The following is a 23,731-nucleotide window of genomic DNA, read 5'->3' as shown; positions in this document are numbered from 1 at the left end:
TTGGCTGCAGTACGTGTATGTGGATGTTAGAACTTTGTTCCAATCAGATTTTAGCCTCTGTGTTGCAATGTCAACCTAATCTGCCCGTTGCGCTCATAATCAGTACCGCCGGCTGATGTAACTTAAGCTATGTTAGCAATGGGACTATTTTTTTTGGGAACTAGATTTGCAAGTCTCGTCGGAGGGCGAGCTAGCTCGTCCACAATGTCAGCAATTTCTGTCCCCTGATTGGTTGGTGAGAGCAAAAACTCTTCCAGCCAAGTTTGACAAGCAAAACACGTTTAATAATCAACATCACTGGTGAGTATGTTCTGTTTTTAATATGAACTGAACAAAAATTTGAAAGGATGTCCATGTCCATTTTGGGCAAAGTCCAAGGCTCGAACTTTGATGAGCCCCAACAAAATTAGAACCCAGCTGTAATACTTCTGCCAGGACACATGTCAAAACCTACTAATGATATTTTGAGTTCACTTTGATTGCGGGACTTCAATTTAATTAAATGTAGTTTGATACAAACAAAATATAAAACCTCAGGGATGAACAAACCTAGCCAAAGGCTATTCTTTAAGTGTGGTTCTAAATCATCGTAACACAAGGCGTCGGATCGCCTTGCCCTCCAAAAGTCCAGCGTCACTTTGGAATGCCACGCTCGCCATATGCTCCCACTCACTGGAACCTGTCGACCTGATGACATCAACAATAAGTCCATCTCCGAGTGTATGTCGGCGGATCAATGGCGGGAAGCGAGAGTTGCGCCCGGGACGTTTGGATGGACGTAAAGGAGCAGGTTCAGTGGCAGGCCAGATGGTCTGAAGCCAAAGTCACTTTCCTTAGTTGGACTCTTGTCACCTTCTCGCTGCTACTGTACGTCCAGTGGTGAATAGGCACTCTTGTCTGAAGGTCAGCTTGCACTGGATTTGGTGCGAGCAGCAAGTTTGTTGTTGTTGGGAGCGTTTTACATTTAGATTTTGAAATGCCAGTAAACACGAAGAAGAAAAGGTCGTATTCGCAATGAAGTGGTCCCCAGTCATGTTTGATTTGTTCCATTCGAGTCAAAACCATTAAAGTAAAAAGCCCCCTGTAGGCTGAGCCACTCGTATTAGCTTGAAGCATCATATCGGCTCATCTTTCCGGAAATATACAGATTGCAGATTTTCTCCACCCTGACATTTCTCTCCTGTATGTTTTGATTGACAGATTGGGAGTCTGTTTTTGGACTTTTTATTTTTATTTTTTTTAAGCTTGGCAGTGACAGACTGTCTCGGCTCAATTTGATAAGATTTCTGGAAGTTTGAGAGATAATGACTTGGAAAGTTGAGAAACAGTACACCAGCATGGCTTTATTGTGCGTGGTCTTTGTTGTGTTTTAGTGGCAAAAGCTTGGTACACAAATACAAACATTCAGGCAATATTTAAGCAATCTCCCACCCTTGCAATTAAAGCTAGCTCGGCCATATTCTTAGACGTTACCAAAAGATTATCCGAGGTGATTATCTTGTGGTGTGAGGTGTGTTGAGGGATTTGACCTCTCTCCGATCTGCTCTGAAAATGACCGGGGCCGACAATCGTGGATGCTAAACCGGTTTCATATTTACAATCGCAAATTTGGATGTGTGTGGTCGACTCTGAATTGTCAGGAATCAGGAAGCGCTTGCAACCATAGTGGCGTGACCAGATAATATACAGTAACAATTAGCCCGGCTTTTTTCATTTCTTTGACTCCGAGTCTTTTTTTTCTTCTTTGTATTCTGGGTGCCCTGTTGCACCATGCTGCCTCTCACAGGTCAGTCTTGGTACTTTGCCAGAAATCTGGTTGAGAGGAGCAGACTCGTTTCAATGGCTTTCTGCACATAAAAGTACTATTCTAATTCCTGTGAGCCACAAAATGAGACTGATAGATATTGATGACAGTGCAATCCCAGCAGGGTGTAATTAATGCCCAGGTTATACAGGAAGGACATTGACAGCAATGTGGGTCATTTATCACCACTGGGCTTACTCATTCTCGCCCCACTGGAGGAGGAGGCTGGCTGAGCAGAATCTTAATTGCGGGCTCAACCTGGCATGCCTGAAGACAAGAGGGACAAGACCGGAAAGCCAAACAGTCAGCCGAGGCTCCTCTCCGCCTTCTATTTCATTTCCGCCATCATCGCTATGCCTTTGGTGTACCGTAAACGTGTAACGCTGGGGGGAAAAGAGCACATACAGGCTCGATAAGCGAGTGAATGTGGCATTGGGGGAGTCCGTCTCATCCGCAGCGAGACTCGGGAGTAGATTACAGAGCTCCTGAGGAAATATTTCCCATCCTAGGAAGAAGATTGACCAGCGTTACGCCCCAAGACAGACATTTAGACTCCGCCTGCTGCACGCTACGTCATGTTGTGCGAACCGAATACCAAAAAGAACGCTGATGCGTCCAAAGGGAAAATTCAACCGGAAACTGCCGCTCTAGCTTTACTTTGTAAGAATGTCAGTAATTGTGGAGATGATTACTGATGCCATTTCAAATACCAACAAGCACTAATAGTCTTTTGTATGCATGTTCCAGAGTTGATAGTAATCACTCTCACCCCCATTCCAGCTATTGCAGTAAACTCTCATTCATCACGGGTAATAAGTTCCAACGCCACCCACAATCAGTGAACATTCGTGGTATTAGAGACCATATCATTTTAAAAATGATAGTTTCACTCCTCCCACTCACTTTAAACACATTCAAACTTGTTAAAAAACACTTTTTATGGAGAGGAAATAGTGTTTGGATTGGAATCTGTGTGACAGACACTGTGATAACAGTTCCAAGATCAGGACAAAATACAGTGAAGCGTACAGCTCTGTTTCTTCTTTCTGGAGCTTTGGTTGGATTTTTCTGGGATGCAGGACTTGTGTTCATTGTGTCCTGAAGTTCTTCTTTCCAAAGTCTCAGAGAGCTAGTTTCTTCCATGGACTTCCTTGACACGCAGGACACGTCATTTAGTTATAGTTAAGTTATGCACCTTTAAATGTCCCACAACAAATCTGCGAAGTAACTGCTTCCACGAGCAGTTGACTGGAAGAGACATTTGTTGCATGTACTTTGTGTCCAGCGCATCCAGAACCTTCTCCCCCTCCAGGCCACGTCTGTCTGTTTTCACCCCCGTGTCGACTCGCGAGGAGCTGTCACCAGCGTTCTTGTTTCGGGCCATCAGTGGCGGTCCTTTGCGAGGGGTTGGTGGGCAACTGTCGCGATTGGCCCGCGTTTGCACGCAAATTCGTGGGTGGGCTGCCACGGCCTCCGCCTGCGTTGAGCTGATTGGCACAGCGGCGGCGGGAGCAGACGCTAATCTCTTATGCCAGGCTGGAGGCCTCGCACGGACTGCCGTCGCTTCCGCAGATAAACTCGTTTCTCTGGAAGTGAAGCAAGCCGGCATCCGTGAAAGAGTTGTCGTAAAATACTGCTGCTCGCCAGTATTCGGCCACAAAATCCTACGGGGATCAGTATCAATTTAGGATGCACAATTTTCCAATCTGCGGTAGTCTATCCCCCCCCCCCCCAAATATGACCTCGAAGCGCAATCTGTTAGTTTGTCTGAGATTTTCAAAAGGTTAGACATAGTTATAATTTTGAACAGTTTCATCTTTATAATTTTGGAATTTTTTTTTACAGAACCTTTACTTATCTGGTAAATTGTGCACGTTTGTCATTAGGTCAACATGGTATGATATGGTGGTTTTTCACATGTTGGACACATAATGCAACAAAGATTTTTGATATTTGCATTTCGTTTTTTTTATCAGTTTATTATTTGTGTAAAGAATAAAGGTGGTTAATTCTAAAATGATCTATGGTTTCAATCCACTTTTTCGAGGAAAGATCCAAGCAACCTGTTGATGCATTCATTCAAATTTCACGTCATCAAAATGTAATCAAATATAAATAGTTGTATTACTTTGAGAAAGTATTTGAAATAGTCACACTATTACATTTTCAGTGGGGTAAGTTGTAATTATACCCAACTACATTTCCAAAGTCGTCGTCCCAACACCGATGACAGATGTGTGTAAAAACAAAAAAAAAAACAATGCGACAATGCAACCGGAGCGTGTGCCCGCGTTTGCGCGCGAGGGGCTCATGAGTGCAACACATTTCCTCACTCGCGGAGGAATTAAGAGAGCCTGCAGAGGTTTTCGCGCAGGGTCAGGAAACGTCGCCCAAGCAGCAAGTCAACAACTCGGCCGTGGAGACCATATGCCTCCCCCCTCGAGTGTATGACGGGATGAAAGAAGGTGAAACGACAGATTGAAGAGATTTGACACATATATGCGCTAGAATTACAGTCCTGTGACTGTACAATACAGGCTCAATAGTTAATTGTTTTTATTTGTACTTTTACCTCCTGCAGCTGGCACCCCAAGCTATACCTTCCCAACACTGATCTCAAAACACGTTACTATCATTTGAAAGTCAGATGAATTAAAGAATAAATGAATGGCCTCCAGATGATTTGATTTCGGAAAACAAATGCACCGCAAGTACAAGGCGGCTAGCATCTAAAATATACCAGTTACTGCTTTCCTGTTACCCATTTTATTATGTTTTTGACAGCGGTCGATAACTACAGTTCAGTTGTATTTAACTTTGAAGTCCAATACATTTCCATTTAATCGTTGGGTTTCATACATTTAGGTACCTTTTTTAAATTCACATTGTGTGCAATACTTTTGAATTTCATCAAAGTATCAAAATGCTCCAGTGTCTTCCAATTCCATTCCGTTATTGGCGGACGCCGGCACTGCGGCGGCTCCCCTCCCTGTTGAGTCAGCCCACAGATTGCACTCGCTAAAGGGTTTGATCCGCGGAGCAAACGCCCACGTCCCTCATGCCGAGGTTTCAGGTTAAGGCCCGTCTCTGTGCGCCTCATGTAAATACCTTTTGATGAATTATTCATCTGCAAAGTGTCACCTGCAGTGTAATGTTGGCTTGCAAATTCGGTGGCCCCGTGTGGTTCCGAGGGATCAATAGTTGAACGCTGTGGAGGCGGTCTATTTGTTTATGTATGAACACATGTTTGTGTCAGATAGGGTGATGTGCAGTCTACTAAAGGAAATCAGCACAAATACAACGCTATATGAAGTCTATACTAGCGGAATTAAATGACAAAATGATACTCTCACGGGTCCTTTGGTTTGCCTCCGGTGTGGCTTTACCCGTCCAAAACATAGATCAAGTTAAAAAAAAAATCCGCCCACCAGGAGGGAGTAAAACTGTCAATACGGAAGAATTACTGTTGGTTTGCAAAAGGTGACCCGCGTCGAAGATCGGATCACGTTTGGTCCTCAGCATGGTTGTTTTTATGCCGCATTTGTACCTCTTTATTTATCAAACGTCTCCATGGAAATAAGACGCATGCGGGTGGATTTTTCTCGGATGGGGCGCCCCCTTCAGTTGGAAAGTCTCATTAAAGATAAGCGCTCTGCATTTGTTCACAAAGGCGCGGTGAGAAGCTCAAAGGCCTCATAAATAATTTCTCAGCAAAACTGTGTGGGTATAAAAACGCAGAAATCAAAAGCACATAGTGTTACCTTGACTTATTAAAGTAAATTCAACTCTTAGCACCTGTAGTCAAGAATGCGGCCTTTCTCCAGACGGGGCGGGAATGATAATGTTTCCACGAAAGAGAAACATTTGTTGAATTACCATTTATGATACAATTGTTATTACTGATGCCTGCCACCAGCTATTTCTGCACTTTAATTGTATTTATCTGATTCAGTCACTTGTTTGTCATTAAAAAAAAATGTATTCATTGCCTGAACATGAATAACATTCAAATTCATTCTAATTTCTTAATCGTGCCCCCCCCTGACCCCCCCCACTCCTCTGCTTTAATAATAAAAAAAAAGGCTACCCGCTGCTTATTCTTGTGATTCACGCTCCAGAGAAGAAATGAGCGACATTTGCATACTGACAGCAGATTTCTTCAGATGTTGTGTCTTTACAAGCGCACAATTAAAATTGGCCAATAACAAAATTGTCTCTTAGTTGCGGAACGCTTGATTAGGTCTGCGTGTAGGAAATTTATTAAGACAGCCCGCCATAAAATTGAGAGCGTGCAACATCATGACGTGCTTTAAGGTGGACGTTTTCCAATTTCAGCGTTTTACCTATTTGAAGGAATTTCGGTTCAGGAGTGCAAGTAAACAATAAATATTTCCTCAATATTGTTGCTGTTTTTATAAAGCAGTCCATTTGAAACTGTGTGGATAACATATTGGATTGTGGATTGTTGTTAATGTTAATGTTTGAGGCTGTGCTCCCCCCGTTTTAGATGATTTAGGCGGAAAAAAAATTCGGCATCGTCCATCTGTTGAGGAAACATGCTTCCGATTAGCGCGGATTCGGACGAATTCCCTAGGAGGAGTTCGTCAACGTACGAGCTTTGGAACTCGCCCAAAATGGCCGACTTCCTGTTCCATTTCGGGCATTGTTCCTTGAGGCTTTTTCGTGCAGGACGGGACCTAAAATACATTTTTCACCAGAATGTTGATGCCGGATGTACCTGAAGTGAAATGGACAGAAGCGTGGACACGGGGAAGATTTACCATGTTATATTTTAATTTTTGCAGGGACAAACATGACAAGCGCTTTATTTACACGAACCTGTACAAAAGCAAATTAACTTACATAAAATATCTCATAAATAGAAGTGGACTTGCGTTCAATACACGTTGCCATGTTCAGCTAAGCTGCGTGCATAGTGACTCATATTTAACAATGATAAGTCGGGTTTCCTCGATTGCTATATCAACATCCAAGTCGCACGGACAAATAGTAATGGTTAATATGACAAATCTGGTTACACGTTGTGGATACGCGAGGGCTCGGGCTGAGCACGCACCTCAGGCAGCAGAGGAGTGGAACCATCGCATTTACAGTTTTCATCTATAGCCCCCCTTCCCTCCCCCCAACTGTGAGAAGTTGAATGTCTCCCAAGTTCTTTTTTTTTGGGGGGGGGGGGGCACATCCCCCCTCTCCCAACTAGCACGCTACCTTTCTATGCATTCCTAGAGCTTGTTTCATGCAAAGGACGTCTGATGTCTCGCACGCTCGTCAATTTATCCTACGCAAGCATGAACAAATACAAGCGATGAGATCATCATTTCAATGATCTCGTTGCCAATCAATGGGATTGGCGATTCATATAATTCCGGAATCATAATAATAATCACCTCAATTGATTGCGTTGCCGCTGTATTTTTAGATGAACGGCGGCCGATAAATTGCCGAGCGAGCGCACTTACATCAGGGGAGCGCGACAAATAACCCGTGACATCGTTATGCTCACGACCAACAAGCAACTTTTCGAACGTACCCGGAATCATTCAGTAATGCACTACACTGGGAACGTATATTTTAACAGGAGATTTAGGCCCAGTTAAAAGTTTGGCTCACTGACATCTGACTGGCGAATCCCCCCCCCCGCCCCCCCAGGAAGTCTTCCACGGCACGTATGGAAATGTGTCCCAACGTAGAATCATACCAATTGGTATAAAAAGGCACAATTGCAATTTTTGCATTCACTCTTTTTGTCTTTGTTCAGAAGCACTGAAGATATACAAAGTGACAGCAGATAAAGCGGGGGGGGGGGGGGGGAGTTAAAATACACAGTACAATTTCATGATCATCTCTACAATTTCAGCTGTCGTTAACAGTGATGTAAATTTAATCCACTGGCAAAACGCAGGGAGAATTTAGTGGTTTGTGTGATATGAAATACCCAAACGAGAAATCAATGTACTAAGTTGTACTACATGGCTAATGTTTCATTCGTTATAAAGTAAGCAAGCGACAAGGTGGATTCCAATGTTACAGGGTATTTTTTTTCGACATTTTGTTTGATATTTTCTTGCTCCTTCTCATGAAGCGAAGTAAGTTCCATAAAGCGTGCAGTAAAAAAGTAAATATTCATGTATACAATTGAGTATAGTCTTTCTGACGAGTCGTACTTACAGACTATAGAGAGCCAGAATGCAGAAATTGCCACTCCATTCAATCCCAAAGGGCTTTGCTAACATACACCAAAAAAAAATCAAAATACAAAATAAAAATCCATTGCATTTCTGATTCATTATACTGACAGAAAGAAGCCACTGTGTGTGTGTGTGTGAGTGGGACAATAATCCCGTCAATTGGCAATAACACTCCAAAAACGTGGAATGTTTGAAGTTCAGTGTCTGGCATAAAACACACAGGAAATAAAAAGTAAAGTCAATTATCTGTATCTTTTTGATTGTTTTCAGTTTGCGTGAGCTGATTCTTACATTCCTGCTCAAAAAGATGCCGTGGGCTGCGGAGAGCGACATTACTGTTAGTTACCGTTGAACGCTTGAGGGGAATAATGAAAGAAAACATCCCAAAATTATGATTGATTGATGGTAAATGTTTACATTATGATATTTATTGCTCAGTCTGTCCCACGATGAAGTAAAAGCTAAAAAAAAAAAAAAAAAAATGTTTTTAGACTAGCACTCAATCATGAACCTACTGTTGTACTACTTACAGTATAAGCCTATACACATGTGCACATCTGGCCCGTACATATCCGTTCACTTGCTTACCAGGAATATATCGGCCTCGTTAAATTCATGAATCAGGTACTCGGCGTGACAACCGCAACGGTGCAAAGTCTGCAGCCCAGATGTTCCGCTTCGCAGGGAGGCTGGGGGGGGGGGGGGGGCTCGGCCTCACCAATCATAATCGAGACTTAAAGCGAGGAGGAGGGAAAAGAAGAAATGTAGTCCCAAGTGTTTCTGTACAATTTTTCATCACTACGGAGTGCGTGTCGCTCGCGCCCGAGAGTCTTGGCGCAAGGGACGTAAGCGCAGCATATTTCTGACTTTGAGTCTTTGCCGACATCTCCTTCCGAATGATTGCGACCGATTATCCTGTCTATTGTTGCGGCCAGTTCCAAAAGAAGAAAGCAGTCATATCCAGACATACTTTGAAGCAAGGTTTGCCTCTATTTTAGAAAAAAGATGCTTTTTTTTGTTTTTTGTTTTTTTAACAGGGGTGTCTGTTTGGTGATGGATGTGGATGCATGCATGTAGTGTGTGTGTGTGTGTGTGTGTGTGTGTGTGTGCGTGTTTAATGTGAAAAATAAGTTGTCCTATTGTACAGGTGGACTATCCGGCAGCAGACCGTGTCGCTAGAGCATCCCAATAGTAGCGCTTAAAAAACAAAAAAGGCCACTGTCTTTACGTTTTTGTTGTAAAAGTCTTTGGAGTCGTTTTAGTCCGACCTCAGTCGGTACAAGTCGGTGGCTAAACTAGCAAGGTTCCGTAAGCTTGTAGTAGTGTGCTACTACGCGCAAATTTGTGACCCCAGAAGTCGTGTCAGCTCACAGGTACACCTCCCGTCGGGTCAGAGTACCACAGGAGGTGGGCTTGTACTCCCCGGTGGGCGCCATCGGGATCTCTTCGGTGGGATGGCCCAGCGTCTCCTCTGCGCCTCCGGGCGAGCCGTACGGAGGTGAGCCATAAGACGGCGAGCCGAAGGCCTCGTAGGACGAGGAGGAGGAAGCCGTCTTCTTACTAAGTAGGTTGCGATTGCGGTCGCCCAGCATGTGGCCGGCGGCGGGGTCTCCGTTGGCCATGGCGGCCATGGCGAGGGTCTCTTGGCTGCCGGGCTGCTCTTGGCTGCTGCTGCTGCTGCTGCTGCTGCTACTGTTGCCGCTCATGAAAGTGGAAAGCTTTGGTTGTTGGGGGTTGGTGGTGGACTTGGATGGCCGCCGTTCGGGCGACGTGCGGACGGGCATCCAGCAGGAGTCCGAGTGGCCGTACTCGTCGCATTCCCGGGTGCACTTGCCGGTCATGGCTACGTCAGGCAATGGCCGTGAATCTGGGGGAGAAGCGAGAACAGAAGGGCGTAAGGGCGTTTTGTTTATTTTCCACAACATTGGCTATTCAATGAGGAATGGTTACTGTAAATATCTAACACTTGATTGTGATAAGTGTTGACGGAGTGTGAATGCAAATGCGAGAATATGGCTTGATGTTTATGGTAGGGGGTTGTACGGACTAGTCCAGTGATTCTCTGTGTAGTACACGAAAGAATCACTGAATTAAATGTTCAAACTGTGCATAGTTTGTTTGCAAATGAAACGACTCCCTCGTGAGTTGTTACTTGGTGTAAAAAGTTTTAGACTAGTCGATTTGTCGACTAGTCGCTAATCACATTTGTTGCATTAACGTGGATCTCTTGCAGTGCCAAGTGCGCTGAATGAAATTTGTCATCTTATTTCATTTCAGTTGTGTGGCAGAACCAGTCGATTTTTGTAAAGACTGAAAAAATATCTGACGTGATTAGCGACTAGTCAACTTTCAACACATTAGTGTTGGCCTAAAAAAATTATGGAAATTATGCAGCCCCGACTAACCTACTGTAAATGCAATCTGTGAGGCTTGGTACTGGCTTCTTTTATTTATTCCGCTTGTGATTGTACCACTAAGCTCCCATAAATAAAAGCAATGTTTTGTTTGCATGCATATGCCATCACAGCAACTGTAACAGAACACAACAATGAAAAACGAGACAACTCCGCCGGCTTGGACGGCAGCCTCCAACTAAAGAACGGTGGCGTGAATAAGGGTTTGAAATCATGTCATGCTTCAAAACGTGTTTGTGCTGAGGCGGCGAAGAGGAACAATGAACCACTGACGACATCAATTTGAGTTTGAGTTATGTTGGCCCAGTTGTGCTGCAGTGTGCGAGTGTGTTTTTGAGACACCGGCGCACCCTCTTTCCTTATCTGGTGATTGACAGCTGGCAATCCCGTCTTGATCTAAGTAGCTTTACAGATTTGTGTGGCTCAAACGTCCCGGTATTCTCTTTAATCCATTAATTAGGGTTTTAACCAATTACCCGGCTTAGCGATGGCCTTAAGATTAACTATTGTATTATGAGACAATTGAAGACTTCCCGGTGTCACTGACAACAAAAAATAAAGCGGGAAGGTATTCGTCTGCGACACATCGCTGGCCGAGTGGCCAAGTCATACACGAACAAGTGTTTGTTTGAAATGTTTGATGTATTTTGCTCATGGAAGGATGCATGGGAAATCAAAATCAAGTAACGACGGGGTGTGCAAACCAAGCCAAAAGCATGCCTTTGCCCAAAACAAAAGTTGGTATGGTGGCTTACTTTTAATGCTCTTTTTCTCCTGTAAAAGAAAGAAAGAATACAGAACAGAAATCACTAGTTCTGTTTTTCACACAGCGACACAAGTACTGCATTTATATAGCAGGAATGGATATCCAAGCTCTGCAGAAGACACATGACTTGAAACGGGAGAGGTAAAGAATGAGCGGTAGGTAGTCTTATGTTACTGTTAAAGAGTGCCATTCCGTTACTCAGAATCCGTTTCTGATGGAATCGAGTCACAAATGACCCGCGTCAAAGGATTGACCAAACATTGCTCGTCAAACCCCAAAAATCCAATCGCTTTTATCATTAGCAGATCCGGCGCAGGATTCTAAGTAGCCGAGCGAGCGAAAGTAAAGACGAAAGAAGTTGCAAAAAAAATCGATATATGTAATGTGATGACATGGTGGACGGTTGCGTGGCATCACAAAGGCAGCCATCCCGGAGACAAGCGGACACTGATTGTTCTGCTCATTTCAACCCACGACCGTTTCAAGCCACCCTTCCACCCACAATGCAAGGAAGGCGGCGGGTACTCTCCAGACCTCAGTGCCCCTGCGACTGATTGCTCGTCCAATTGATTCCTCGGGCCAACTAAGGTGAACATGCTTTTTGCTTGAGATGAATATATGCCACTAACTTCGCAAGAATTTGTAAGCCTTAAAAAAATGAAATAAATACAACTTCCAAAAATGTGTTGCTCTTCACAGGGGATCGGGTCTGAGCATTGCTGCGAAAAATTACAATCCACCAGTAATTGACCCCCCACTAAAAGGTTTATAATTGCCTAGAGATGCCACAGGATGGCAGCAAAGCACTACTTTTGTCAAACTGGGGCTCTTCAACTATCCTCAATGTAGTTCCTTGGCACCAAGCAATGCTTTTATGGCCCATATGGTAAGTTTTACAGCAAATAACGGAGGACGGGTGGAGGGAGACCTAACCCAAATTTGTAAATAAGTCGCAACGCACCGAAGTAGCCTAGCCACGAACCTACGCGAACAAAGTGTTAGTCATACCTGCAGTAAATATTTCGATGAAAAACACTTTCTAGGCCATAAAGAAAATATGCCTTTTTGTGCCGCCTGTCAATGTATTCTTACGCCACTGCACTAGTTCTTCACACGCCATTCATAACTCGGGATCATATGTCGGGAACTGGGTAAACCGAGGACCCCCTGTCCCTATTTAGAATTTGAAGTGGGTTTCCAAAGTCTCTTCCATTAGGAACGCATTTAATAATCAGGACATGGCAAACAATATCAAAGAAAAGCCCTGAGAGGGCTCACAGCGCACAAAGTGCTCTTTTGTCACGTGCACAATCAACTGCTGTACAACGCAATGCGAGTGAGGTCACAAACCTCACTGCACCACTAAAAAGCCGAGCAAAGGATTGCAGGTTTTACCCCTCGGGCGCAGGCCTTGTTTGCTAGCCAGAGACTATCTCCATCGCTCGGGGGCGAAGTGCTTTCAGCCGAGAGGAGGCGGTAAATTCATAATGGCCTACAATACAGAGCATTTGTCCTTCAGTTCAGAAAGGAGGAACCGTGAGGGGCTGCGACGGTGGGTGGAGGAGCGATCGGTGTAAACCATTGTTAGTCATGAGAGTGCCCAGTTTTGCATTCTTTTGGCTGCACTGAAAGCAAAAACTGTCAGCAACTGATTGAATCAAGCCGCAGAAACCTTTGCCCGTGGTGAGCGTCTTTAATTGCAGTCCGTCGGCCGTCAGTTAGGGGTACACAAGAAACAGGGCGACATTGCAAGGACAGAGGGAAGGAGAATTAAAGGAGAGTGACAATGCTCTGAGTACAGCGGGGGTCAGGGCCTGGGAGAGGCAAAGCAGCAGATTGAGCGAAGAAGACAGCATGGCTGCCTCTGGGCCGTCATAGGCCAAACACGCTGCCAAAAGAGAGCAGCGGAAAAAGGAGAGTTGGAGGAGACGGGATTTGAGGAGGTCTGACTTTGACAAGAGATCGCACTGTGCGTCGAATAAATCCTGGCGTGTTCTTCAACGTGTTCTCATACATGATCTTATCAATCCCTTTGCTCATAGTAGACAGTTTGAGGTTTGTACATGCACATGCGGCTAAGACTCTTCAGTCTTTCAGGACATTTTGCACATCTCTTGATCTTCTCCAACGAGAAGCTGAAAGGGGAAATTCGCAACAGGTGTTTGAGCCATGGATTGACCATTACATTTCCAAGGAGGTCCACGTCTATGCCTTTCTGTGACACAGTCTCTGTGTATCTCTGCAATTGTTAGGCGTCGTCTTGGTCTAATGTTGTCATAATGTGAACTGCATTGTGAAGAATACTTGGTTTCACTATTGGAATTGAATCAAAATTATTGGCCCGTTCATGGATCACACACCTGTTGGGAATTTGGCCCATTTAAAAATTTAAAGAGCAAATAGGTAAACTTGTGAATAACGACCCACAAATAGAAAAAAAACAGAAAGTGAACTACAACGAAATCCTGTCTTTTTGGGCCACATAATTCGATTTACTACAACTCCGCCCGATTCCCAAGAAAGCTCGTAAACACTTTAACCCACAAATGTAATTTACACGCCTCCACATGATTCGGATTTGAGGGCAAAGAGTAAAAAAAGGGGCTGAGTTAAGTGGAAAACCTACAAGAGGAGGCCTTGGTGAGAACAAAGCTTGAGAAATGGGCTCGCGATTGCCTCAAACCCCTCATCAAAGGCCTTCGTGTTCAGATGGATCTATTTGCCGCAGCGGAGCAATCAGTGCCGAGATGACAGCGTACATTGCCTCGTGTCGTACCGATTACTCCAAGCCGCCGAGGAGAGCGGAATGAAATATTTACCCCGCAAAAACCAACTGCCACAAATCGGAGCGCTTCACGAGTGATAGCAAGAGACGGGCGACAGAAGCGATTCAGATAAACCTCCTCCTTTGTCCCTTTCACAGGTGGAAAAAGAACGCGCGCTCTGTAGTTAAGTAGAATTTTACCCAAATTGTACGATTCAATGCAGGAAATAATAATAAAACAAAGTAGCTTTCATGGCCACGACTTGGCCAAAAGGTCAAATTTGATGTAACCAGTATATCCTTGACATATTTAAGGAGTTAGAAAGGACAAAATTAGACAAAATCCTCAGTTTAACAGCTAATATTGTTCCAAAAAAGGAGGCGAGGTGGACACAAATGGCTAGCATAGAGCCTTGAGGGTTAATTGGGTGGATCTTGGCGACTGATGATGGCCGTGGCGCGGATCTCCACTGTGCGTGGCGCTCTCCCTTTCCAAAGCTCCCGGTGGCGCAGGGCCCACATCATCAAAGATGAGACAGGCGTACGTAAGATAGCCCCCCCGCGGGGTACAAAGGAAGCCTGGGAAACGGGGCCAGTGAAAAGAATGGCCAAGGGGCGACAATAAGTTGAGGGAGACAGGGGAAAAAATTGGTTGCTAAATTAATAACTGTGTTTGGCGAGTTCAGACAATCCACGTAAAAAGAGCGATATTTGTCTTGCCCGCCACAAAGAGACGATTGCCAGACAATTAATGGTGTGACGGCAGACGAGCGGCGGGAACGCAACGGCGCTGCGGGGAGACGAGGACAAAAACAAAACAAAAAAAGAGTCCCGGAGAGTGGTGACCTTTTTGAAAGCGCATCCCGAGCAACGGCATTAATTTGACTGCATTAACGTGAATTTGGTACATTGTTGTCTATTGCCGACTTGTTGCAGGAATGCTGTCCTGCTCCCTGCCAGGGGCAACTAAAGCGTACCGAATTTGAACAGCTTGTCCCAAGACCTCACACACGATGGGAAACAAGCGCGTATACTTCCTGCTCTTTTAGTGTGTGGTGTGCAAGAGATGACACACCACACATGCGACAATGGCTGTCGTAGTACCAAGACTGACCTGTTAGAGGCAGCAAGGTGCCACAAGGCCTGCAGACTGCTGGCAAATACAACAAAGAAGAAAGAGCGGTAGGCTAAGGAGAAATCGAAGGAGAAATCGAAATCTGGTAACTCCATTGCGGTTGCAAATTCCTGAGGATTTATGATCGTAACTACTGAACAGGGTTTAACGTTTGCGATTGTTAGCCCTGGACATTTTCCGAGAAGATCGTGGAGGAAAAATCTTCTCTTCGCTTCACACCCCTCACATCAATGGATAAATCGGTCAGGATAATCTTTCAGACAGCTGATAATCGGGCCTTTGTTGACTTTGATCGCAAGGGACAAAAAATACTCAAATTTGGCCCGATTTTCAGTATGTATGTACCCCTCTTTGAAAATCATCTGGATCCCATGTCGTACCTCGAGATGTGCGGGACCAGGGGCAAAGGAAAAATGGAAATGAGAAGGTGCCAGAACCAGAGGGATGATCAAATACCTCTTGTTTTTTCCTGAAACAATTTTTCCATGCAGAAGCCTCTTAGAGATTAGCATTAGCGAACCTTCGTCCTTGGTTCAAGATGTCAAATGAACCTTGCAATGTGAGTGCGTTGTTTTTCGCCAGCCACAGAAAATAAGACACCATTTCATTTGAGAAGACAAACACAATACGCATGGAGGGGCGGTGGGTGTTTAGAAAATGGTAGGGCTTGCTGCGCTACTCTTGAGTTGGTGTGTGTGTGTGTGTGTGTGTATACGTGCGGGTTTGTGCAGATTACAACCCGAAACTGCTCTCTTCAGAAAAGAACGTCATTGCTTCTCTTATCAACCTCGCCCAGCTTCTCTCCTACAATAGCCACTTTTACACCGCCAAATGGTTATTTCTCAAAATATAATTTCTTTATAAATAGTCCCTTGAAAATGAACTCGAGACCAATTGTGTTTTCAACAAGTGTTGTGGTAGAAACCATCTAAATCAATGACTGTGACTATGGGTCATGGGGGGGTGGGGGGGGGGGGAATGTGATGTGTGACATCTGATATGGTTAACATAAATGAGTTAGCCCCATAAGCATTGTATGAAATATGCTTCTATAACTAAGGAGCAATGATGAGTGCTGTGTTGATGAGTTAAATTCATAAAGACATTAATTCTTTATGACAAAGCTGTCAACCACGGGCGGGGCAAATGGCGCATAGGTGCTGATAAACTTTTGCGGTCAAACCCCAAATTGTTTTTGGCGTGAAAAATCAGCTCGTGAAGATCGGTTCTTTTGTTTTCCGCGCCGTTTATTTGTGCTCAAAAGGCTCGTCGGTTCTGATATTGTAATGAGATGACACTTGCCCCGGGTAACCTAAAAAATGATCACACAGGCTCCCTCAAGGACTGACGCCAACTGAGAAAGTTGAAAATAAACCGCATCAGTCGGCTTTGCGCTGATGAAAGCGCTAAAAGGATGTGTCAGTCAGCAAATAGGTTCATCTTTAATGTATCCTTGAGTCTGTCCAGGATGCCCTTGTTGTTTAAAACATTCTGCCGAACGAAGGCTTCCGGGAAAGAGCGTGAAAGCTTCCTGGGGTACCTCCAAAGTCATCTGCTCATCAGTTTAAGTTGCAGTCTTGTGGTTGAAAACATGTCAAATATCAGCGTTACACCGGGCCCATCCTAAAATTGCACTCTGTGGAAATCGGGATCTTTGATTTCTCAAGAGCCTTAAAACATTATCCAGCCTTTCTAGCTCGCTGAGTGATACAGCCTGATAACGCCAAGGTGTCCTGGACTATGGCTACATAGGCCGCAGTTTGTCCCCTCAAGGAATGCTGCATTAGATTTCCCGCAGAGCTGTCAGCTTCCCTGTTCACTCGGTGTCTTTGAAACCTGCGACGTAACGATGAATCAACTCCATTTTTTAATCCACTGGAGATGGGAGGTAGAGGGTCCTCCGCTATAATCTGGGTTTCTGGTTAGTCCTCACCATTCCGTCTGTTTGTACCTTTATTTCTCAGTTCAATTCTTGTGATACCTGAATATCAGTGGTGGAAAGTAATGTGTATTTTTCCGTTTGTTTTCGGTATTTACTTGAGTACTTCACTATATTTGAAAACAGATATCTGTGCTTTCAACACCTTGCTCTGTCAAATCAGGCTTGTTACTTTTTTAACATCTGTGGCTGTTGGATGAAAATAGTCAACAGCGGTTGAGACCTTGATAGATTGAGATCTTGTGGTCTTGTAAGGCAAAAAAAAAATAGGGACCGCAGTGACACAGATTGACGTGAGTGACAATGACGTAACAGAGCCCATCCATGGATTTAGTCGAGAATTATTTGATGTTTTCAGTTCCTCGCAAATGTGTTGTCTTGTGCCAGCCTAAAAACCAGAGTGTAAGTACTTTTGCTACATATGCTGAATATACTCCTCATTCAGACCACAGGCCCTCGCTCGCCAGGCAGGTTATCCAGGCAATATCAAACTGATGCCAGAGCCATACACGGTGTATTATTGAAAGCACTGGGGGCCCAATTTGTCACTCTGGTGGGCCCATCACGGGCGAATATCCTTTCTGAAATGTATTTTTCACACCGTCTGTCTGTGAGATCAAAGCGGCAGCTGCCCTGCGGTCGTCCCCCCACCCCCCTCCCTTCCTTTCTTTCCCCAAGCTGATTCCCACTGACAAAACCAGTCAATTCAAATTGAGCGGATCCCCTATTGAAACAACAAAAAGGGGCTTGGGAGATTGTTTGGAAGAAAGAGATTCTTATCATGGGTGTTTAAGCTGTGCTCAGGTGGAAAGTAAATAATATTCCTTGATTTGGCATTGTTGAGAGCACGACTGTTCAAAAGTGGACATGGTGATGCTCCCACTCATACCTTATTTTATGTGAAATATGAGAACTGATATGAATTAAGCATGTCACATAGCTACACAGTGTCTTTCGTCGTCCGACTAGGAAGTGCAGAAAGCCTGCTCCATTATTTATCCCCCACACCCCACCATGGCCCCTTTTTAGCATAGCTCTTGACCAATTGATTTCTCCTTTTTTCCCCATGTCTACCTATTTTTTTTCCCCCCACCATCTTTGATTCAAATGCTTCTGGGTTGTGGGAAATATTTATTACCCTTAGACCGACGACCGGGTGCCAGAAGTCCAACTGTTTTCTCCAAATATCTGCCAGATGAAGAGGTGCAGATGAGCATGTTAAAGCTCTAGGCTTTATACCCTCAGTCGAAATTGTGAAGCCCAACTGGGCTAGTTATTTGGAATCCCCGAGATTGCGTGGCACTGTAGGTTCCCCCCCCAAACATTGCATCCGTGCGATTCCAGTTTAAAAAACGGGGTGCATCAAATTTTCATCAAGTGGTCTTGGCATGCTATATGCACACACACACACACACACACACACACACACACACTCACACGTAGTCTGGCAGTGAAGTTCTTAGTTCTCTGCTGGCAAGTATAAGGGACAGGAGTGAGGTTGTTACAGTTCGTAGATGGTGGTACAATTCAAGTTTGAGTGTGTGCATTGCATCAGTCAGTCAGTCAGTCTTGTGCATCCACACTAAACTTTACTTTCTATAACACATGGGTTTCTACTTAAGCGAAGAACACACATACCGACAGTCAGGACAGATTGGAACATTTTCCCTTCCTTGCAATCAAAGTCAGCAAAGGCCCGATTGTCCGATGTGTAAAAGATTCTCCTGTGGTATGGGGTTTGTTTGAAGTGATTTATTTCCCGAAAATCTTACGTTTTAAGCATGTTCAATATCAACGATGGCAAATCTTAACTTGTGCGCAACTCCATGATTGTGACGTGAAATGAAAGATAGCCAATCAGGGAGCTCTGGTTGTGTTGAGTGTTAGTGAGTGGCATTCACCATAATCAAAAAGGAAAGACGAGTTTGCAACCGCTATGTAGTTACGGCTGTTGTGCCCATTGTTCTCTCATCCTTCCCCTTAGTCACTGAACCCCTCTGCCCTAATTTCTCTATCTTCCTTCTACTCTCCATCTCAGCTCAACCAACCGAGACAGGCGGTTGCACCACAAATCCTGGGTTCTGTTCAAATCTTTTTTACAGGTCAGCACAAATGCCGATTTGTGTCATGTTTTCAAAATGGATTAAGATGTCAAAACTCAGTGTGTGTATCCAGCTTTAGAGACACAAACATACATTCAAAAAGCCCACGCCAACTGTAAAGTCCATTGACAAAGCGTCAGCCCCCAAACGAGTAAACCGCTAATCCTCATGAATATCACCACCACAACACTTGCTGACTCAACTGCTCCTTTTTTGTAATTTCTGCAAGACATGATCCACATTTGAAAGTCAATCTAAAATACTGCAAGAGCCAAACGATGAGTGAGTGTGCCATATAAAAAATGCAGCGCAACATCTGAGAAATCCTTTGTCTTCTCAAAAAGGGAATATGAAAAATTACTCTTTGAGCTCCAGTCAAATGTGCAACCAAATTAAGAGAGAGAACGAAACATAATCAACCAGCGTTTGAGCGATGCGACAGAGAGTTGGTAATATGCTTGGGAATTTAATAATGCTCAGCCCTCCTCAATATCACCCGCTTCACAGAGTCCTCTGGGGAACATGCAATGTCTCAGGGATGATGCCGTCCTCTGACAAACTGGGTTTGCTCAAAGCACAATTGCCGTAGCTAGCGCACATGCTAATGCACTTCAGGCCACACGTTAAGGCAAAACCACTGCTTGTTCAGACTCTCTGAACAAGATCATATTTGTAGGATGACATGCATGCCAAGATGAAATGTTTTGTGTGCAACGGCGATTTACAAGGGATGCAGCTTTGCAAGAACCTCCACGTCATGGCATACGCGTTAAGATTGAAGCTGATCTAAAGATTGATTGGGCTTTTTTTCATTTATTATTATTATTATTAGCCAAACTCAAGATTTGCACTCTCTCTTTGATACCTTGTTCTCCAATTCCCCTCTGACTAACAAGGGTAACAACAGCAGTCGTAGAACCTTGACCAAACAGTAATTGAGTCAAGAATAGACATTTCCAACATGCTACTTTTTCTTGTGGGCAGCACGATGGCCAAGTGGTTAGCACGCCAGCCTCACATTCATGAGGTTCGTAGAGTTGCTTGCGTGGGGTACTCTGACCTTCTTCCACATTCCAAAAACATGCAGGCATGCGCTGGCCTGTTGAAGGTGTAACCAGTACCTTGGAACAATCTATTTCTTCCGACTCAACCCTGACTTTTCCTTACTCCGGGACTGGGGACTTTTTATGAGGAGTGTCTCAAACTGAACCTTTTCATTTAGCTCTGATTCAGTAGATGTGGGTTTGGCTGAGGTGCAGCCGAGTCTCCTTCAATTGACATACATCAGAAGTATGCGTGTGTTCACGCTGACAGCGGCACAGCTGAGAAATGCACCTGACCCGCAATGTCCTGTCAAACCAACTGAGACAGACAGCCTCTCGCTCCGTTGACTTCTATGACATTTACATACCACACTGCCTGGTAGTGTAGAAATCACCCTCGGCCTGTACCAGACCTCAAATTGAGGACAGGCTCCGCAATCAATCTCCCTTGTCGCTACCTTACCGGGACTCGCTCACCCTTGACAAACAAAAAAAAAAAAACACACCCAAAAAAAAAACCAAACATGTACCTCGCTCCACTGCAGCCAGAATGCGCCGTTGGCTTTCAGATGCGGGATGCGTAGCGTGAAAGGCAAAAGACCGAAACATTGTCCATTTCTCTTCTCCCCCTCCTTCACTTCGCTCTTTCTTATCTAAGCTGACATTGATGTTCACGTTCCCTCGTTCTGTCTATCAAAGCTCACCTGCTCTTTTGTCTTCCCTAATCCATCCTCTCATGCTCGCTCAATATCACTTCAATACCTTTTGAAAATGTACTCTTCACTGCGGTGTTCTCCCTCCCCCGTTTCTCTCATTATCTGCTTGTGTCTCTGCTGATCGGCCAACGACTCCCTATTGGCAAATTCATGAGATTGATCATTTTATACACGGGTGGGCGGGTATACTAAAAGGGTCCCTCTCCGCTCTTCTCGGATACCGGTGCGCTTATTTGGCTCCGGAAACCCCGAGGCGGCGAGACGCCTGAAGGCCGATCTCTTAACAGGCATCGGGTTCGACCCCGCCCCCGAGTGTTTCAGTAGTGTGTGAGAGTGTTTCAGCAGTGGGCATGAGTGTTTTCATTAGTGTGTATGATAGCAATTCAGTTGTGGAGTGAGAGAAAACGTCAGTCGTATGCGTGAGAGCTTTTCAGGAGCGTGCATGAGAGTGTTTCAGTAGTCTGTGAGAACATTGCTGTCGTGTTTATGAGAGTATTTCAGTTGTGTGGAATGTAGCATTTTGCTAACGTGTGAGAGTCTCAGTAGTGTATATGAGCGGAAAAATGCCAGGGGTTGTGAGAACATTTCAGTAGTATGTATGAGTGAGAAAAAAAATCTGTAGTGTGAGAGCGTTACAGTAGCGTGTGTAAGAGGTAATGCTGAATTAAATCCCCTGATTTAAAAAAAAAACAAAAGTCAATATTAATATTCCTTTCAATGCGTTTGGTGTTCAGGCAGAGGGAGCAGCACAGAGGAGCTCCATTAGCGTGATTAGAAGTCAGAACCAAATGGCGGCAGTCTCACGGCCGCCACGCGACGGTCCCAACGTTATTTAGGCCACGCTTATCAAGACGCTCGCTCGCTCGCTCCCCGGCGACGAGGCTTTTCAAGCCAGACCTGTCCTCACGGCGTTCAGCCTGCAGGTTTTGCAAGATTTCCTCGATCGCTCTTTGTTGTTGCTTTGTGGTTTCCGAGAGGTGCCTTTTGAGCGTGCATCAAATATTAATGGACACGTTTGTTTGGGCTGGTTGGCTGCAGAATGGTCAGCATTCTTTCAACTGCTGCGACACTTTAAAAAAAAAAAAAAAAAAACCTTTCTAAAGCCCCTAAATTGGGGTGATCATGATGATGGAATATATTTTTTCATCAGGACCTTTCATTGTCTTTTAAAAATTTTATTTGCCACAAATGGCTGAGTAATTGTCTTTTTCCGGTCCATTTTTCCACCTGATGTGAGCATAAAGGGGGGGAGGGTGGGGGGGGGGGGGGGGGGGGGTGAGAAATCTGGCCGGTTTGATGTTGCATTGCAGGAAGAACACGCTTCTATTTTTGCCAGCATTCATTAATATTGGAGGCAGAGAACCGATTCTGCTGTACTTTAGCAGACATCTTTTTGACTTCTTTCGCACCACGTGTGTGCCAAGTGCTCTCGCTTCGACTAACCCACCTCTTGAGGATGGGTTTGAGCGAGGAAACTATGACAACTATATCGCGATGTGTCAAGGTTGCTTTGAACCTTTTCATTAGTCTTGTTGTGGCAGCGTGTCACCTCTCATCGACAGCGGACACAACGTGATGGCGCCGGGGTGGGGTTCTCTTCTGTTGAGCCTTTGGGTCGACATGGAAAGCACTAATTTGAATTATTTATCATTTACTGCGTAAATCTGTAGCGCACACATCTGGAATGCCCCCACGTGTGGGAAAGGCGAGCCACAATCGCACTTCTCAGCAGTTTATTGAACGGCGGGAGAGCAGTAAAACACAAGCATAATGAGACTAAAGGCACATAGCTAACACACAGATACTACTACATTGTGTACAGTATGCCATTGAAGCTCTCTAGATGTGTGCCAATACTCTGATCCTTTGAACCAGTCGCTTACAACCAACGCCACTGCAAAAGTGCAACTCTTTCCCAGTGAATCTCGATTTCTGGTGAAAGCATCTTATTTTTTTTAAGACCGCTTCGAGAGGTTTTTCCAAGTTTTCAACAAGATAAAAGACTTAAAACAAGAAATGTTGTCCCGAAAGTCCACCTGCCAGTGGAACTAGTAGGAATTCACTTAGGTCTTAAAATAAGATCATGTCGGCATGTCTTTTTATAAATTCACTCGGTAAGAATTTGCATTTTTGCAGTGTATGTATAATTGGATCTGTTGTTCAGCCTCATTACGAGATGACATCTGAATTTCTTTCTTTTTTTTTTAAGAAACAGGTGTCCGATCAATACCATTTAATTGTTGCTCGCCCCCGAGTATGAGATTCGTCTCTGGATGCAAGGAGCGACGTGACGTGAATCCGACGCGGCCGGACGCAGTGAAAAGTCGACTCTGAACTGATGCCAGGGTACTGACGTCGTTTTGTCATTTGATGAGTCCAAACTCTGCTCTGCTGGTTTGTGTCACGTATTGCAAAGAAAAGAGCGAGAGAGAGAAAAAACAGGGAGGAAAATAAATCAGCGGGTTTCAAGTTGTGAGCGGAATGAGAGGGATAAGCTTTGGCGAGGAAGCATCTATTCTTGGTGTGTGTCCTATATTTTGAGAGTGCTGCTTTGCTTGAATGCAAATGCCCTGGTATGCTTGGTGGGGGGGGGGGGGGGGGGGGCTTGTTGAAACCGGCTTGTTTAGCAAACGTAAAGAAACAATGAAAGGACCGACGCATTGCGATGTACACAGTTGTCACCCACACCATTTACATATAATATAGTGCGCGAATTGACGGAAACGAAACTCCCGTGTGAGAATCCAGCAGCAAACTTGCCAAGCAATTCTAGTGTAATAATACTAATAATAACAAAAACAAATGGGCTACGAGCTCCTGGATGCAAGCGGCCATTTTC

General features: G+C 44.6%; 2 protein-coding genes across 11 annotated transcripts in view; one reads left to right on the top strand and one right to left on the bottom strand.

Moving 5' to 3' along the window:
* LOC133472897 (sex-determining region Y protein-like) overlaps positions 1 to 23,731 on the top strand; it is a 376,487-nt gene that overhangs the window by 98,121 nt on the left and 254,635 nt on the right. The window lies entirely within an intron of this gene.
* pcdh7b (protocadherin 7b) overlaps positions 6,576 to 23,731 on the bottom strand; it is an 87,704-nt gene continuing 70,548 nt past the window's right edge. For 2 of the 6 annotated variants that reach the window (XM_061764404.1, XM_061764405.1), the window contains exons 3-4: positions 11,183 to 11,201; positions 9,741 to 9,880 (exon numbers count right to left, since the gene is read on the bottom strand). In XM_061764404.1, coding sequence (XP_061620388.1) covers positions 11,185 to 11,201 — 17 coding nt within the window. In that variant the 3' untranslated portion in view covers positions 9,741 to 9,880; positions 11,183 to 11,184. Of the gene's footprint in view, positions 9,881 to 11,182; positions 11,202 to 23,731 lie in introns of all 6 variants that reach the window. The other 4 variants (XM_061764402.1, XM_061764400.1, XM_061764403.1 and 1 more) reach the window with 3 other exon arrangements.

This window comes from Phyllopteryx taeniolatus, chromosome 23 (genome assembly GCF_024500385.1).
Source record: "Phyllopteryx taeniolatus isolate TA_2022b chromosome 23, UOR_Ptae_1.2, whole genome shotgun sequence".
Taxonomy (NCBI): domain Eukaryota; kingdom Metazoa; phylum Chordata; class Actinopteri; order Syngnathiformes; family Syngnathidae; genus Phyllopteryx; species Phyllopteryx taeniolatus.
The sequence above is the reverse complement of the archived record's forward strand: the minus strand, read 5'-3'. Positions and strand labels throughout refer to the sequence as shown.